General features: G+C 37.6%; 1 protein-coding gene and 1 long non-coding RNA gene across 8 annotated transcripts in view; one reads left to right on the top strand and one right to left on the bottom strand.

The window, feature by feature from the left end:
* FKBP5 (FKBP prolyl isomerase 5) overlaps positions 1-19673 on the bottom strand; it is a 96540-nt gene that overhangs the window by 31764 nt on the left and 45103 nt on the right. For all 7 annotated transcript variants that reach the window (XR_013993091.1, XM_081044584.1, XM_081044588.1 and 4 more), the window contains 3 exons: positions 17232-17376; positions 5417-5559; positions 4358-4472 (listed from right to left, as the gene is read on the bottom strand). Coding sequence is in view for 6 of the 7 variants with exons in the window: in XM_081044584.1 (XP_080900710.1) it covers positions 4358-4472; positions 5417-5559; positions 17232-17376 (403 nt within the window). In the remaining variant the exon portion in view is untranslated. The remainder of the gene's footprint in view (positions 1-4357; positions 4473-5416; positions 5560-17231; positions 17377-19673) is intronic.
* The window catches only part of LOC308496035, a 39890-nt gene that overhangs the window by 7789 nt on the left and 12428 nt on the right, over positions 1-19673 (top strand). Inside the window, exon 2 of the long non-coding RNA XR_013993092.1 lies at positions 10222-10349. This is a non-coding gene — a long non-coding RNA (uncharacterized lncRNA). The remainder of the gene's footprint in view (positions 1-10221; positions 10350-19673) is intronic.

The following is a 19673-nucleotide window of genomic DNA, read 5'->3' as shown; positions in this document are numbered from 1 at the left end:
GAATCCCGTGGAGGGTGGGAAGACGTGGACGGTTCCCCAACCAGCAGAGGCCGGAGAAAGTGAAGGACATTGCGGCCGTGTGGGCTGGGAAGTGCTTGCTGAGGCAGCCCGGATGCGGGACTGTAGTCCCAGGAGGAAACGCTTGCTGAGTCCTCTGTGGGAGATGAGGGTGAGGTCAAGGTCATCCCTCACCTCCAGGACAGCCCTAGCGAATGACTATGGACTATGGGGAAATTGCCTTCCATCCCTGATTTGATGGACCGCTTGACCGTTTGGGAACATACCACCATGTAGTGGGACTGGCGGATGTTTGCTTTTGTGTCTTGACCGGCCGCCATTGAGAATATGTAAGCACCTTGATGGTGAGCCGCTGTTGTTCCAGCACAGTACCCTGAGAGGCCCAGAGAGAGAGTGGCAGTGCCCTGAGAGCCCTGGCTATGTCCGGGGAGACTGGTGATACCCTAAGAAGCCCAGTAAGTCTGGCTGTGCCCAGAAGCACTGGTGGTGCCCTGAGAAACCCTGGCTGTGCTCAGAGGGCCTGGCTGTGTCTAGGATATTGCATTCACCTCCAGGCTCCTCATACAGGGACCCTCGCGGAAGATGCTTGTCACGTAGATTGTGAGGCGAGACCCTGTAGGGGTGGAGTGTGGGGACAGAGCCAGGAGTGCAGTTTCCAGGCTCTCGGCCTCACATAGAAAAGTGCTGGCTCGGGTAGTAAATGGCCATCAACTGTGACTAGATGGCCATCAGCTGTGGCTAGTTGGCTGTCAGCTGTAACCAGTGAGCCATTGGCCACTAATATAACTGCTGTGGCTACGCTAGCAAAAAATGGGGGCTGGCAAGAAGATGATGGCTGAGCTAGCAAGAGCGGACTGCAGTTAGCACGGCGGAGTGCGGGTTGCAGATTGCAGCGAAGTGGACAGCAGGTTGCAGACAGTGTGGCTCCTGCCTCCTGTGTCTCCTACCCAGCCTCCAGCGAGACTGTAGTGGTATGACTCCCCTACCTATGGCTCCGTGGGTGTTCCTTTTTGGCCTCATCCTGCGTTCTTATGTGGGGAGCGGGACCAGAGACCCTGCTTGACACCCTGCCTGACAAGGGGGAACAGTGTGTTTTTCCCAGGACCCATCAGCTCCAAGTGAAGTTGTTGCCCTTCAATCTTAGATGTGGAGGACACAGCTCAGCTCCAAGTCCTGTTCCCATTTTCAGTCTAGTTGCAGGGGGCGCAGCCCACCATCCCATGCGGGAGTTGAACCTGCAACCTTGTTGTTAAGAGCATGTGTTCTAACCAACTGAGCCATCCAGCAGCCTCCAGATCTTACTTTCTAAATACCATTCTCCAATAAAAGGAATCAGAGCTCTTTGGAAAATGGTTTGATTTTAGGCCTGGGGCAGGGAAATTACAAAGTGAGCCTAGAGCACCTGTCGTACCAAAAATAAAGAAGTGCTTACTTAAAATACAATGAAGGTATGTTGAAAGGACACAAGAGCCAAGGTGAAGAGCTTCCAATGGCCAACTCTGGGACAATTTGAGCAATAAAATACGAATATGTAATAACCTACAGAATAAATATCCATGGATCCATGCTGATATAAATAAACAACTGAATAAATAAACAGGGGAGAATAGGCAGCTCTTTTTTACAGTAGAATTCCAATTAAATGAAGAAGGAACAGTGGAAATAAAAAAAAAATCACCATTAGGTAACTATCACAGTAATAAGTGTTGTATGCAAAAATCATTCATGGATGCTAAAATCAACCTGTGAAGGTGTGATGTAAAAGAAGATACTTGCATAGTTTCCTAGTATTTCCCTCCCAATGAGATACTTAGTAATTATAAAGGGAAACCTTACAGTGGAGAAGCTTGGCAGACGCCACCCTAACCGAATAACCCAAGTTAACATCACCCATAATTGGCTGACACCAACATCGTGTGCCTCCTGATAATGATGAATTGAGAAGGGCACAACATCACTGATATGGTATTTTCTGAAAACGCATAACCTCAGTCTAATCATGGGAAAACATCATATCAAACCAAATTAAGGGATATGCTACAAAATAACTGGCCAGTTGTCTTCAGAAGTGTTAAAATCATGAAAACATAAAAAACTGATGAACTGTCATAGACTGGATGTGACTAAGGAGACAGGACAAGTAAACACAATGTTGGACCCTGAATTTGATTGTGGATCAGAAAAAGGACATGAGTGTGGCAGGTGGTAAAATTCAAATAAGATCTGTAGAAAAGTTAATAGTATTGTATCATTGTTGATTTACTAATTTTGATAAATGTCCTGTGGTTAGGTAAGATGTTAACATTAGGGGAAGTTGGGTGAAGCATGTAAGGGAATTCTCTGTACTAGTTTCGCAACTTTTCTGTAAGTCAAAAATTATTTCAAAACAAAATGTTAAAAAAATAAGTCCCATTGAAAAGATTACCAAAGCATGATTTAATTTAGCCTGCTCCAAAGTCAACTCTACAGTGGTAGTTTTGTGGTATTTTCTGTAATCGGGAAAAGGTTTTTCCATTTAATTTAGTTAACAAAAAACCTCCAGTTTTAAAGCATGTATTATAAATTGTTGAAACATGGGGAGTCACTGTATCATAGGAAAAAAAACCTCTACTTTTATATATGTTTGAAGTTTTTCATAATTAAAATTTTAAATACGTGATAGACAATTTTTTAAGTGGTTGTTAATATACTGAAGATAATTTTCTATCATTCCTATAACACTCATAAACATTTCGAATTCTATCGTGGAATGTTTAGGGCTAGCAGGACCTTAGAAATCAAGAAGTCTACCCTGCCTGCATGACTGTATAGGAAGGAAATTAAGCGTAGGGGGATGAAGTCTAGTTAGAGCCAGCTGAAGCCAGAATCCTACCTCCTGATTCCTGGTCTAGGTATTTCTTCAACATTATATATCTGAGCTCTTCTTTATTTATTCTAAACCTTATCATAAATGATAACTATCTAAACACTTCAACTGCAATATTACAGTAATACAATTTATAACTGTTTCCAATTTTAAAAAAACCCACAAATTTGCCATTCATCGAAATGAAATACGGATTCAAAGTAGTATATACAACATTAAAGATAAGCAAATCAACTATTCTAGTTTACTGTTTTGAATGAACTCATTATTTTAAAATAGGCCTTTTATAACACAGTTCATGTTGCCATCCTTATTTAGTGATTTGATTTTTTTTTTTTTTGGATGAGAGTATTTCTCTATTTTCTCACAACTATTTTTTTTAAAAATACTTCAGCTCAGTAAGCTCAGCATCTTTCCATACAGAAAGCGTTTACTGAATACCAAATGTGTGTAAGGCACCGTAGGTGATGCTGGAAACAAAGATGAAGAAGATTCTAGTCCTGAAGCACATACTGTATACAGGGAAATGGGCAAATGCTGATTACAATATTAACTGACAGTGGTGTACACACTGTGCTCGGGGAGGAAGGATGATCCGTCATCCCCGTCCTCAGCAGTCTCCTTACTCCCAACTTAGCAAATGAAAATATGGAATAGCCTCAGGTCATTCAATAAAGGGCAAAGCAGACCGAGGACGCAAGGTCTCCTGACACAGAAAAGAATGAACACTATCATCTAATTTTGATCTAACTAAAATGATGATTTGTTTTCTTATCTTGATGACAGCCGGTGAGATGGATTTGAGAGCCCTGAAGGGTATTACAATCTACTGCTATTTAATAATTCTGTAATGTTGGGCAATTTATATATCTTCTCTAAACTTACTTTTCTCACCTGGGGAAAAATAAATCTTACCTCATAAGGTTATTGTGGGAAATGAATAAATACACAGAGGGTGCCAAAAAACGTATACACATTTTAAGAAAGGAAAAAACTGTATTAAAATTGTAATACAATGAATAACGTTAGCATTCATTTGATTAACGCCATCTTTTGAGCCAACGTCATATTACACATTGCTATGTAATTCAATTCAACTTCGAAAAGTAATACGTAGATAATATCTCTTAAAACGTATGTACATTTTTTTGGCACCTCCTGGTAGGGCAACTAATACAGTCCTTAGCACACCAAGGAGTCCATACAGTTAAGAATTCCTCAATGGATGGGACAACCTTTTTTTTTTCATTTTTTTGAGTTTGCAGAGGCTGGTATAGTACCTGGCACATACGTACCAAATGAGTATTTACTAAATGAAGTCACTGTTAAATAAATGTCAAATTTAAAACTATTCTTGAGATACATTCAATGTATTTATTTCTATAAACAGATTTTACTAAAGAAATCTCTATCTCATCCACATTAGTGGAATCCAATCTTTAAGGACTAGTTCCCTCTAACAGCAATACCTACTTTCTACTGTTGCTCCTTCATTTGGGTTTGAATATCCTTCTCCTTTCTGTTTGATTCTTCGGATAATGCCTCCATCTTCAAATAAATCCTCTCCTTTGAAATCAAGGAGCTCAATCTAGAAAGGAAAATGGGATTTGGCTGAGAAAAGACCAAACAAAACCAATTTCACCTACTTAAAGGCAAGGACAATCAACTGTCCTTTCATTTTACAAAGTAAAACTCTGTTTTATATTTAGCTGTGCTTCTTAGTTATTGGAAGAGTAGGGAAAAAAGAACACTGCACTTTTCAATACCTGGAAAGAACCTTCACATGATGACAATGTCTGGGACGACATCCTGTGGGGCTGCAGTGCACAGACAGACAGGAAATACTAGGAAAACTGCCCGGTGGGCAGACAGCCAGCGCTACAATGTGCAGGCCCCCAACCACTCTGTCTGACTTGGGAGGCCACCACTTTGCCACCCCAGATTCATGAAATTCCATTCTTAAAATGTAAGAATAAATCCTATGAAGCAGGCCTACAACCAACTATGGGTGTGTTTTAGCTGGTTATGCTGTTTTAGGCATTTCCCCCGTTAATTTTAAAATCAGGTTTGGCCAAATATGGTAATTCAACACAGGATGAATAACAAATGATCATTACCTACTGCTTCTAATGATGAAGTGAGATCTGTGACATTTATAAACCTTTATACTATGAAAATACTTTACAACTTGGTTTAGGTATTATTTCAACATTTATTTCCCACATTTCCATCCTGTCTTCTGGTCAATTTTAATGTCATACTCACACCACTGACCAGAACCTTTATTCCTGAGCCTGGTGTCTTTTGTTTATTTGGATATGACCTTTCTGTGCCAGAGACACGTTTCTAAGAAAGCACTGGCACACACCACTTGGGTTTTTGGGAAACAATTCAAGAAGCCAAGCTCCAAAATAAATAAATTGGATCTGATTCTCAATAGCAAGCTTAGCTCCTTGTTCCACTGCCTGCTGCTTCGGAGCCAGCACTATAGCACAGCAGATGCTAACAAGGCAACATCACACACATACTTGCCTCAAAAAAGAGAGTTGCATTTGAGGGAATTTTGGGGATACTGCCAGTCGCACCATATGCATATTCTGGTCTGCACAGTAAATGGCACATCTCTCCTTTCTTCATAGTAGCCACTCCAATGTCCCATGCCTTGATAACTTGGCCTAAGAGAAAGGAAAAGTTGAGAGGCTAAAACTGCAATTATGTTATATATGAAGTCTTGGTTTGCTGATGTGGGGCTTAGCACAAGCGACTCCATTTTGGACTTAATCTCTTTTTTTAACAAAAGCTACAGGCCATACTTAAAAAGATAAAACAAAAGTTCAGACAAATTTCCAATTCTTCATACTACGTACTCAGCTAGGAAGTAAGGGGTACAAACGAACTCAGTGAAAGCTACACATTGAAAAATAAATTGTGGTGTTTTCTTTGAGGGTTATCAGAGAAGATTCCCTGCTGAGGAAGACGAAAAGTAGTATTAATTTCTCAACTGCTCAAAGATTAAGTCTTTGAAAAGTGGCAGTAACATACTCTTTGAAATGCGGTTGTGTTGCAGTTGTTGCTCAATTTATCATTTCAACCATAATAGTAAGTAAATATTTCATCAGAGATGAAACAAAAATAGTATAGAAAACGGAATTTGTCCTAAGGAAGCTTATAATTAGGACAGACAAAAGCAAACAAAAAACATCCAGAAAAGTATAAATTGCATAAAAGAGCATAGGAAACAGAGTTTTTTCCTCAAAATTTAGCATGAGAAAAAAAGTTTTAAAAAAGCAAAATGGAATGTGTTCTTTTGTCAAATCAGAATTTTTTCCGCCCTACTTCCAGGAAACTAAAAGTCAGTTTTACTGCTCAACTACAGAACAATATTACCCTATATATCTTAAAATAAGCAGTCTCAAATCCTTTGGGAAACAATAGGAAATACAGGTAATTTAAAGGGATAAAATACAAAATTAAGGTGTTATGTTAATCAAAAAGTTATGTATTTGAAGTGGGATCAGGTAAGCAATGAACCTAGAGGAAGTGAATTCTGAAGAGAGCTGTTATCTGGAACTGAACTGGTGGTAGGATATTAGAATGATGGGAACCCTATACCAAGGTATGTAAGTAGGAAGGATAAAGGATAAAGGATAAAGCATTTGAGACTCATGACTTCAGCTTAGTCTTCAGTATTATAACTTTTCAAAATATCAGATACACTTATTTTAGTTAAACATTTATATAATAAACACCTAATATTAAAACACACAAGAGAGAAAGCTATAAAGGGAAAGATAAAAGGTCATCCACTTCCTCCTTGTAAGAAGCCACTGTTGTTTCTTTTGTATCCTTCCAGTGTGCTGCTGCTTTTTAAAAAATGTAAAACACAAATGACAGCATACTATACGAGTGCGTTCAGTTCTGAGCTTCTTTTATTTAATATTAAACAGATCCCCCTCGACTTACGATGGGGTTACGTCCCGATAAACTCATTGTAAGTTGAAAATATAAGTCGAAAATGCATTTAATACACCTAACCTACTGAATATCACAGCTTAGCCTCCCCAGTTTCAACTGAATGCGTATTGCTTTTGTACATCATGAAAAAATTATAAGTCAAACCATGGTAAGTTGAGGACCATCTGTATCTTGACCATCTCCATCAGTAGAAAGGGGAATATTATTTTATTATTTTTTATTTTTTTGAGACTATGCATTTTAGAGGTTAAAAAGTGCAGCCTCAGACTGTCTGGATTCGAATACCAGGTCTGCTCCTTACTAGCTGTGTGACCTTGTGGTGTAATTTAACTTCTGTGCCTCAGTTTCCTCATCTGCAAAATAGATACTAGTACCTGCCATAATAATAGCACCTGTCATACAGTTGTTATAAAAACTATTAAACAGAATATATCAAATGCATGGCATAGTGCCTGGCATATAATATGTTTTCAATAAAGGACAGCCATTATCATCACTGTAAATAAATCTACCTCATTCTCAATGACTGTACACTATTCCAATCACTTTCCTATTGGGAAACATTACCAACAGTACTCTAATAAGGATATTTGTCCATATATGTTTGCCTACTTCGTGCAAGTTTATTTGGAACAAAGTTGATGTGCACTTTCAATCTGACAGATACTGCTCACTGTCCTTACCAAATGACTACACCAATTCATATGCCCACACATCGTTCTACTGTGAAAACAGCCCAGAATCATCAGAAGAATCAGAAAGTCTGCTGCTAAAAGGCTGCTTTCCTGTTACTGATGCTCTTCAAGGCCTGCTATTCTCAGTGTGGGCCCCTGAGAATAATTTTTTTTAAAACTATCAACTCTGGTATTTTAAGACAAATACCTTATACATCATACCTTCAGTAAATCTTTATACTGTGGAGGTCCTACTGTACATTTGTTCAAGACATTTAGCCAATTACCGAGGAGCAAAGGTCTGTCTCGGTATTAAGTATACAAAGGTGGCCATTCCCTTCTTCCTTCCAAGGAACATGCAATGTAGAATGGCTAGCGGAGAAGGAAGATACACATGCTGGTTTTTCTTTAAAAAAAAAACAACACAACACAGTGTGGTAAACACACTAAAACAATGTATAAACCAGGGGCATTTGCCTTCGAATGAGAGTTGGCACAATCAGCAAAAACTTAATTCAGAGGGTATGTATGCTAGGCCTTAGAAGCTGGAAACATCAGCCTGTCAATTAAATCCTTAGGAGCCCCAAGCTAAATAAATCATGCTTATGCCTTTGCTTTTTTTCTCATTTGGGAACATTAAAGCTTCTCTTACCTAATGAAACACACTGAGGAAAGAGCCAGAAAGATACAGACACAGGTATGTTTCTAAAATTGCCAATACTGGGATTAAAAAAACAAACAAACAAAAAAACCCACACACACTCATTATAGAACACTTGGAAAGTGTTCTCTAAAAGCATAGAGAATACAATTTAAAAAACTTCTGAAATCCCAGCTTCTGGGGTAAACTGTGAATTTCTTGGTTCATTTTCTTCAAATTATATATGTACATTTTGTTTGCATAGTAAATTTTTACATATACATTCTTAAAATTCTGATCCTACCGTGTTTCCCAGAAAATAAGACCTAGCCGGACCATCAACTCTATAATGTGTCTTTTGGAGCAAAAATTAATATTATATTAAAATAAGACTGGCTCTTACATTAATTGATGCATTAGAGCTGATGGCCCGTCTAGGTTTTATTTTCGGGGAAACACAGTAATTTATTTGGTTTTGTAGCCTGCTCTTTATATTTCACATTATATGAGTATTTTTCTTGTTAAAAAGATACCTGAAAATATGACTTTAATAACTACAAGGGTGCCAAAAAAATGTATACACATGACTTGTATTCATCTTTTGTTATCGGTATATAGTATTACAATTTTAATACAGTTTTTCCTTTCTTAAAATGTGTATTTATAGACGATGTAATACAGAATTGTACACCTGAAATCTATGTAAATTTACTAACAATTGTCACCCCAATAAAATTAATTAAAAAAAAAAAATGTGTATACATTTTTTTGCACCCTCTGTATATACTATTCCACCTTTTGGATATATCATAATTTCATTACTCCTATTAATGAATACAGAGGTTGTTCGTATTTTTTTTTTTTTTTTGCTATTGTAAAAGTTGCAGTGAACAATTTTGCATCTAAATTTTTACATGACATTTTTGGCATAGTAAAAGCCTCCTACCTGACACAGTCAGGACTATGGTTAGTTAATTTAAAATGTTGCTTTAAGTAAGGAGTCATAAAAAAGAACATATGCATACCCGAAACACTTTTTAACTTAAAACATATGAAAGTACATTAATTCACTAACCTTGCGTTAGAAGCCCAAGGCCTTGTCTCTGAATGTGGCTCCAATGACAGGAGTTCCACGTCATCTTTACTATATAAACCACACTTAACGATATTTCATTTGCAATTTACAATGTGGGTTTCTTTAAAGTGGAGTAAGAGCCAGAAGACACTTATAAAGCGATCAGTATACAGAATCCTTCTGGTAGAAATGTGTTCTGATGGCCTCTATATCGCCTTGTACCCACCCCTAATTCAACAGCCATTTAAAAATGCTTTTAGCGATTCACCTTAATAAATCTTCCCAAAAATGTTCAACTTAGTTTTCACAGAAATAATGCCTCTCTTTTTGTACTAATTTCAATGTTTTATATATGATCTAATGAAATTTTATAAGAAGTACAATGGATATAAACAGGTTTCAAGTGATTCTCAGCAACAGTCCGAGGAAGGAAAAAGCAGCCCCCAAAGTCTGGAAACTGCCTGACACAGCAGCCCTTAGGGTGTCTGAAGCTGGCCTGGGGCACACAGCTGGGCCATGCTATTCTCCTGTTGGACATAATCTCACAAAACATCAACATCAGACAAGGTCACTCTGAGACCATGAAAAAGTGGGACAAAACAAGAAACACTTCAAAATTTTGTCTAAACATGGACAAAAAAGACAAGGTAACTATGCAACCTACAGAATACCAAACATCCCCCTCTCCTGGCGAATATGAGTGACTGCTATTAATACTTCTCTAGCAGGTATAGCTTCGGTCTCATTCCATGTCAGCCCTCTTAGATAAGATTTAAGATATCCAAAGAATCACCCACATTCTAATAATATCTAATCCAGAGCAAAGCCTCTCTTCCTTAACCATCTCCCAAATCATCTAATGTAAGCCCAAATCCCGTAAGTCCTTAAGAACACTCTTGTGGAGACACCCCCACCTTGGACATTCTCCCTCCCTACAGACAATGAGTAATAAATCCAACTTGCTCAATTACAGCTGTGTTCCTAGTGGTCTGCGGCTGGAGGCCCACTCAACTGGCTGAAGCAGAGTGTTCCCACTGCAGAGGGAATCAACAGTATCACTGAGTTTATTCACAATAAATGAAGAGCATCAGTTAATCTGGAGTAAGTTAAGCAAGCTTCTACCACTTTCCTTAAGTCAATTTCTAGAAGTAGAATTACTAGGTCAACATTTTTAAGAATCCTGATCTTTAGGATCTTAACTATAGATATAATACACCAAGAATGTATAAATGTAATTTATTCTTACACTTGATCTGAACTTCAATTTTACTAGCTCAAACACAATTTATCAATTTCAGGAGTCCTATTCCATTTGTAACAAAATCTGAAATAAGTTTTAATGCTTTTTATATATACTAACTGTATGCAACTCAAAAAGATTAAAAGTATAAAAAGCTCAGTATAAAAGCAACGTACTATACTTTTTTTCTTTCTGCAGAGTATTACATAGTTTTTTTTCTCATTTAGAAAAATCATATAGTACATTTTGAAACATAAAATTTTAGAGGTTCAGTGTGGGTTCATCAATTCTAACAAGTGTACTGCTCTGGTGGGGGAATGTTCAAAAGGGAGGACTATGGGCCGGCCGGGTGGCTCAGGTGGTTGGAGCGCCGTGCTCCTAATGCCAAGGTCGCCAGTTCGATTCCCACATGGGCCAGTGAGCTGCGCCCTCTACAGCTAAGATTGTGAACAACGGCTCTCCCTAGAGCTGGGCTGCCGTGAGTAGCCAGAGGTCAGTGTGAGTAGCCGGAGGTCAGCGTGAGCTGCTGCAGGCTGCCATGGGCTGCCGGGGTCTAACATGTGCCATCATGAGTGGCTGGTGGCCAGCGTGAGTGGCCAGCAGCTGACGAGAGCTGCCGTGAGCTGCTGTGAGCGGCTGACCCATGACAGGCGACCGACTGCCCCAGCTGGGGGGAGCGCAAGGCTCATAATACCAGTGTGGGCCAGGGAGCTGTGTCCTACACAATTAGACTGAGGAACAATGGCTGGAATTGGAGTGTGGGGGGGGAGAAGGTGGAAGAAGGGAGAGAAAAATAAATAAATAAATAAATAAAAGAGGGGACTATGAAATCTCTGTACCTTCCACTCAATTTTGCTGTGATCCTCAACTGCTCTAAAAATAGTCTATTAAAAAATCATACAACACATTTTTAAAATATACCATTTTAATTTAATCACTGAATACTTTCAGTTATAATAAAGACTGTAGTGAGTTTAGAACAGGAGTGTCCAAACTGCGGCCCGCAATCCATTTTTAATTAGCCCGCAGCAAATTCCAAAAATATATTTAGTTTACTTAAATAAACCAGGTGAGGCAATATGTACTTCACCTCGAGTGAGTGGCCCAGCTGTTTATGTGTTTTACCGCATATGGCCCTTGGTGAAAAACGTTGAAAAAAGTTTGGACACCCCTGCTTTAGAACATTCTTTTTGTTTTAAAATTTTTTAAATTGTGATAAAATACATATAACATAGAATTCACCATCTCAACCAGTTTTAAATGTACAGCTTAAATATTGTTAAATACCCGGGGTGCCAAAAAAATGTATACAAGTGGACACTTTGGTCAGCGTTGCTCAAGCAGTAGTTCACCTTAATCAGCAATGTCTGGACGCTGATGGGAACCACTTTGAGCACCTCTTGTGATTGCAGAAGTCAAACGTGACTTGTATTTATCTTTTATTATTGGTATATACTGAGTATTACAATTTTAATAGTTTTTTCCTTTCTTAAAATGTGTATACATTTTTTTGGCACCCTCTGTATATTCACACTGTTATGCAACCAATCTTCAGAACTTTTTCATGTTGCAACACTAAAAACTACCCATTAAACAACAAGTCCCCATTTCCTCCTGCCCGAAACCCCTGGTAAGAATTTCATTCTATTTTCTGTTTCTATGAATCTGTCTACTCTAGATTCTTCTAGATGTAAGAGGAATCATACAGTATTTGTCTTTTAGTGACTGGCTTATTTCACTTAGTGTAATGTCCTCCAGGTTTATCGGTGTTGCACATGTCAGAATTTCTCTCTTTGTAAAGGCTGAATAATATTCCATCATTTATATATATGATATTTTGTTTATCCATCTACCTGTAGATAAACACTTGGGTTGCTTCCTCCTTTTGGCTATAATGAATAATGCTGCTATGAACATTAGTGTACAAATATATACATCTTTGAGACTCTTTCAGTTATTTGGGATATGTACCCAGAAGTAGAATTGCTAGATCATAGGGTAATTCTATTTTTAATTTTTTGAGGAACTGCCATACTGTTTTCCATAGTGCCTGTAGCATTTTACATTCCCACTAACAAAGCACAAGGATTTCAATTTCTCCATAACCTTGTCAACATCTGTTGTGTTTTTGATGGTAGTCATCCTGATCAATGAGTGTGAGGTGATATGTCATTGTGGTTTTGATTTGCATTTCCCTAATAATTAGTGATATTGAGCATCTTTTCATACGCTTGTTGGCCATTTATGTATCTTCTTTGGAGAAATGTCTAAGTCCATTGACCATTTTATAATCAGGTTGTTAGTTGTTGAATCATTCGAGTTCTTTATGTATTCTGGATATATGATTTGCAAATATTTTCTCCCATTCAATAGGTTGCCTTTTTACTATTATATCCTTTGATACACAGGAGTTTTTGTAAACTTTGATGTATTCCAATTTATGTATTTTTTATTTTTGTTGCCTGTGCTTTTGGTGTCATATCTAAAAAATCATTGCCAAATCCAATGTCATGAAGCTTTTCTTCTAAGAAAATATAGTTTTAGGTTTTATGTTTAGGTCTTTGATCAATTTTGAGTTAATTTTTGTATCTGGTGTAAAGTAAGGGTCCAACTTCATTTTTTTTTTGGTGAATATCTAGTTTGGGAAAACATCATTTGTTGAAAAGACTGTCCTTTCCCCCACTGAATGTTCTTAGCACCCTTGATAGAAATTACTGACTATATTAACTTTCAATGTATGTTTTCATTTGAAATATGAGCATACTAAAATAGGATGAAAGATGTACAGCGCATTATACAGAAAAATACTTTTTCATATGGGAGTAGAACAAGAAAGATAAAATATTTTAATTGTAAAAAGTTTTCCTTTCTAAATATAAAAGTTGATAAATACTTAAATGTAAAGTTAATCACTAGTAAGTTTCAGATAATTAAAAATACATCTGATTCACTTCTGCTGTACTTTCATTGAAGGATTTCCAGGACTTAGTATCCATTTCTGATCAGCAAGATTTTGCAAGTATGTTTTTCCAGATAAGCTCTTATAATTCAGTTTTAAATACTGCAGTCACCAGGTAAAAACTGGTAGCAAGAAATGTGAAATTTACATAATATGGTTGAACTTCAAAAAAATATGAATTATCAATATTGGTACAAGAATAAATAAATACACCAGTAACCATAGAATAAATTAGAAAGTCAAAGTCTATCTCTTATGAAAAACAGTGTCCAAATAGTTTAACAGGCCAATTCTACAAAACTCTCAACAGGTACTATAAATATAAACAGGTATCTCCTAGACCAGAGGTCAGGAAGCTACACCATATGCTGGCCTGTCACCTGCTTTTGTAAATAAAGTTTTATTGGAACACACATACACAAAAAAATACTGCAGTCACAACAGAATACCCAAATTAGTGTGACTTTATATTGAGTTATTTCTATTTATTCCCTTGGGAGAATGGGTACAACATAAGGGATCAAAAGAGTTCAATGTATAATATGCATGCCACAGTCCATTTACATTATTTTTCTTCATTTTGATGAAGTAGCTACTGCTATAGCATAATGCTTCTTCTTTTATATAGGTAACTGAGCACATTATAAGAGTTTTACCAAAGGCATACTGCTCTATCATCATATTTCTAATTGTCATCTTAAGGGGGCCGCTAAAGTTTCTGTCATTGTTCTGGTTTTAGTCTTTTGCAGTTCTTGTTCCTGTACTCGTTACAGAAAGAGTGGAATCAGAGACTCAGGGTTAATCTTAAAGCTATCCTACAGAAGCCTTCTTTTTATAGGAGCAGGGAAGGGCAGGTTAGGTGGCTCATTCATGTTAACATATCAGAATAAAGAGCCAAGAGAGGAATTCTGGCTGCCTAACACCCAGCTGGATGCTCTCCCCGTGTGACCATCCTCTCTAGATAGGTATGTCCCAGGTACCATGCTAACTGAAAGTTACCTCTTTTCTCTCTACTCAAAATTGGAGGAAACAAGAAAAGACTCATTCACCACAGAGTATTTTACTGAGAAAATCTGGATAGAGAAGGTGGCAGTATAAATTCTCAGCAATTCTTAAGTCTACTTGCAAAGATAACTGCTGAGAGAAGCCTTGTTATCTTAAATCTATCAACTTCTTCAAGACAGAAAATCCAATGGTAGAGTAAGAGCTTTGGGCAGTGGGAACAAAAAGGTCTGCTAAGAGCATTTACTCTGAATCTAAACTAAATAACGATGTCACAGCCATGCTGGTGGCCCTTCAGGTTCACATCCCTAAATCAACAAAAATGGAAAAAATTCGAATTCAACCGTCATCATTATCTGCTACATCAAGAGAAAGAATCCGTTATTTGATTTTGATTGCTATCTTATTGAAACACAAGATTAATTTCACGTGAGCCATTAGCTCACCAGGGGCCCACAGGAGAAGGGCGCACTGCATAGCCAGCACCAGAGCCTGGAGAGAGAACAGCTGGACAGGAGAGCAAGTCACCATGACACACAAGTGCCTGAGTACCAGAGCAGACAGGGTGGCAGAGAGGCAGAGTTTAGTTCCTCACTTGCTGTTTGCTTTCCCAGATCACTGCTTAGTTAACAATTCAACTAGCTGTGGAGTTGGAAAAAGAAAGAAATTGTAGTTAGCACTGAGCCATGGTGGAGGACAGGACGATTATCCTTTTTCTCCTACTCTTAATCTGGGAATGCACCAGAAGTCTGTCATACCTGTGGCAAATAAGAATAAAAAGACATTGCAATTCAGCCACGAATTTCCAAAAAGCCACATGGCCCCCCAAGTTCAATTTGATGTATGGGCTATTCTTCTCAGAAGATCAAAAAATAATTAGAATATTAACTAAAGATATTTAAAAGCATTTGAAAAGAAATTAGCAAAAATCACATGTAAGACTTGAAAACAGTGGCTCTTAACCGTTTTTCCTCGGGACCCCTTTACATCTTAAAAATTGAGGACTCCAAATTTTTGCTGATATGATACATATCTATGGATAGTTACCACATTAAAAATAAAAAGATACATCCCAATTTATTTCAAAATAAAAATAATCTCATTGTGTTAATATAATCTATTTTTGTGAAAAATAACTACATTTTCCAAAACAAAAAAGAATTAGTGAGGAGAGTGGCACTGTTTTGTAATTTTACAAACGTAAAATGTGTCTGACTTAATAAAAGACAACTAGATCCCCATACCTACTTTTGCATTCATCTGTTGCGATTCTGGTTGAAGCACATGGAAAAAACCCACACCCACAAAGATGGATAGTTGAAAAAGGTAGGAGTACTCTAAGCCTTTTCAGATAATTATGAATATACCCATCTGACACTACGTCAAAAGTGGACAAGTGGTAGTTTCATAAAGGTTAGTTGCAATGTAGAACCTGAAAGCGTATCAGTGAACCTTTCATTTTATACTACATTAATAATTCATTGGTCTAGCTTGCACACTAAGTGGGTCTTTTACGCGTGCATAACTTTATAGTATCTTGCAGTGGTCATCGGGAAAATATTGCTTCAGTGAGTTACACAGATCTTCCAAATGTTAAGAGATTTCATTGTACAATATTTTTAAAGTCACATACATTATTAATACCTATTGATGTCATCAGAAGTCTTTTAAGTTTGGGGAAGCTGTCAAGCTCAAAGTATCAGACACAAATTTTCCAAAACTGTAATTTTCACTTGAAAACTCAATAGTATCAAATATTGTCAGTTGCTTTCCTTGAAGTGACAGGCTCACTTCATTCATTTTCAAGAAAATATCTGCCAAATACTGAATAATCAAATCTGAATAATCATACTTTTTGTACTTTCTCATAAAAATGGTGTTTCATGAAAAAAAAAAAAGCAGCTAGTTCAGCTCTCAACTAAAACAAGTGCACAAGTGGGTTACCTTGAGATAACCACCCTACTGCTTTATGTGTTTCCCTTTCTGTCACAAAATAGCAAAACAAGGTGAAACTCAAGGATTAGGATTTAATGAAATTAATATTTTTTACACTATATCAAGGACATTCTTACGTGAAACTGGCTTCCCTTCCTTATTTAAACAGTAAATGAGGGCAGTAAAGAACACATCACTATCTATACAGTTTGTGCCCAGATTTGTGCTAAAACACCAACGGTTTGACCACTGCAGGTTTTATACCATCAGTGCAAACATCAGCACAATAAAAACGTAAATGACATTTAGCATCACCATGAAAATAATTTTGACATAATGGACACCCTAAAAGGATCTCAAGGATCACCAGGAATCCACGGACCACAATTTGAGAACTACTGCTCTAAAATCTCTTTACTTTTGGCAAGGAGAGGATTCACTAGCTCCTATATAAGTAGCAATAGATCTAAGTAAAACAACTCAAAAAATACGCTCTGGGGCCGGCCAGGCGGCTCAGGTGGTTGGAGCACTGTGCTCCTAACGCGGAGGTCGCCAGTTCAATTCCCACATGGTCCAGGGGGCTGCACCCTCTACAGCTAAGAGTGTGGACAGCGGCTCTCCCTGGAGCTGGGCTGCCGTGAGCAGCCGGAGGTTGTCGTGGGCTGCTGTGAGCAGCCAACCGAGGACAGGCGATCAACTGCTTCAGCCGGGGGCAGTGCAAGGCTCCTAACACCAGCATGGGCCAGGGAGCTGGGTCCTACACAACTAAACTGAGAAACAACGGCTGGAACCGGAGTGGGGGGAGGGGGGTAGGCAGAAGAAAGGGGGAAACAAAATACCCTCTTACCTTTGCCAAGACTAAAGACAAATGGTTCTTTTCGATCATGACTGGAATCAAACTTCTTTCCATTTGACAATTTTCCTTTGTAATGGACATAAACTTTGTCTCCGATCATTGGTGATTCCTCACTATTCCCCGCTCTTTTGACGATCTAGAAAAGACAAACATGAAGAAAAAAGAGGTGGAACTTTTAACTTCTAATCAGAGAATGAAAAGATCACACAATCCATTTCATATCACTCAGGCAGATTTGCAAATAATTCTCTATCTTTTCTAAAGGCTCCCCTCCCAGTTCTCTCAATAACCCTCACTGTTAGAAATTGTCCTGGTCTACTCCAAATCTTTAATGCTACAAAATAATGAACCAATAGATCCAGCCTCATTGGTTTAATGTCCTCCTTGCTTTGACACTAAAATTTCTCAAGACACAGAGCTAGTTCATATACAAACTGAATTAGACTGAAAAGATTAGTACTGACTTTCAAAACCATTCAAAAAGAAGTCTAAAGCAAAGTTTCAAAGGTGAGGTTTTATTTACTTCCCTCCTTGCATTAGCTTTTGACTAGACTCCACAAGTTTGATTTAATTTCTAAAAGTGCAATTTCCTGGTATAACAGATTACACTTCCTATTATTTGAAGAATAGTCAATATATAAAAAAACAGAATCACTGAAGTTTGATATGATACTTAATGATTTGTTTTCTAATTAAGGAAATGCAAAATAAAAACCCCCAAAAAACAAACAAACAAAAAACCCTCTAAGCTGAAAAATATTTAGCTATTGTAAAATCCAGTATATTTATTTTGTTCTTGGCAGAGAAAGCCACTAATGCAGTTGGTCAGTTCTGGGAAAAGAAAATCAAATCCTGGCATGTGGTGGTGTAATTTATTCTGTCAATCACCTATGCCAAATTACTCATTTGTATTAGACAACAGAGGGTAGTAGCTAATGTTCAATGAACATCTTTTGGGGGAAGGGTCTGAGTTTTTATCTAAATAATTCAATTATTTGTTCCTAAATTCTTCTTTGAGATGTGTCCCACTTGCCCCACCTTTATATCACCACATAAACACTATGAACTTAAAATCTACAACTTTCTTAGTTCAAAAGCCCAGTCTCTAAAGGAAAATAATCATTACTGCTACTTCATAAAAAAACTATTAGAACTAATTGGTGAATTTAGTAAAGTTGCAGAATACAAAATCAATCGCGTTTCTATATACTAACAATGAAATGTCTGAAAAAGATATAAACAGTTCCGGAAATGCAAGTCAAAACCACAATGAGATATCACCTCACACCTGTTAGAATGGCTATTATCAAAAAGATGTGATAAGAAGTGCTGGCCGAATATGTGGAAAAAAGGGAACCCTGGTGCAATGTTGGTGGGAATGTAAATTGGTGTAGCCACTACAGAAAACAGAATGGAGGTTCCTCAAAAAATTAAAAATAGAACTAACACACGATCTAGTAATTCTACTTCCGGATATAAATCCAGAGGAAACAGTATCACTATCTTGGAGAGATATGTGCACTCCCATGTTCATTGTAGCATTGTTCACAACAGCTAAGCCTTGGAAGCCACCTAAGTATCCACTGATGGCTGAATGGACAAAGACGTGACACACACACACAGGAATATTGTTCGGCCCTGAGAAAGAAGGAAATCATGCCATTTGTGACTATATGGATGTACCTTCAGGGCATTATGCTAAATGAAATAAGCCAGGCAGAGAAAGAAAACTACTGTATATCACTTATAGGTGGAATCTAAAAAAGCTGAACTCACAGAAACAAAGAGTAGAATGGTAGCTGCCACGGGCTAAAGGAGGAAATGGGGAGATGTCAGTCAAAGGGTATAAACTTTTAGATATAGGATGAACAAGTTCTGGGGGTCTAGTGCACAGCCTGGTGACTATAATGAACAACAGTCTATTGTATGTTTGACAGTTTCTAAGAGACTAGATCTTAAATGTTCTCACCACAAAAAAGAAATGGTAAATATGTGAGGTGTTGGAGGTGTTAACTAACCCTGTAGTAACCATTTTGAAACATAACTGTATCAAGTCATCATAACGTTACATAATGTTACAGGTTAATTATATCAACAAAGCTGGGAAAATAATTCTAATTTAAAAATTAAATTAAAAGCTACTTAAAAAAAGATTACCACCCTTCAAGGACTTCAAACAGAAAAAAGGTTTCAAAAAGAAATTCATCTAAAAGAAATCACACGATATTCTAAGTGTTCATGTTCCCGTACATCTGAAACAAATATAAAATACTACTGAATGTCAACTGTAACTGAAAAAAATAAACAATTAAAAAATAAAAAATAGATAAAAATGCTCATGTTCATGAACTGCAGGCAGTATCTGGGGGTCTGAGCCTCACCGGGAGGGAATCTGCCCCTCCGGGACTGAAGAAGTCACTGGGCACGAGGGAC

Source organism: Rhinolophus hipposideros (genome assembly GCF_964194185.1).
Source record: "Rhinolophus hipposideros genome assembly, chromosome: 3".
NCBI classification, from domain to species: domain Eukaryota; kingdom Metazoa; phylum Chordata; class Mammalia; order Chiroptera; family Rhinolophidae; genus Rhinolophus; species Rhinolophus hipposideros.
This window is presented reverse-complemented; position numbering and strand designations above follow the sequence as displayed.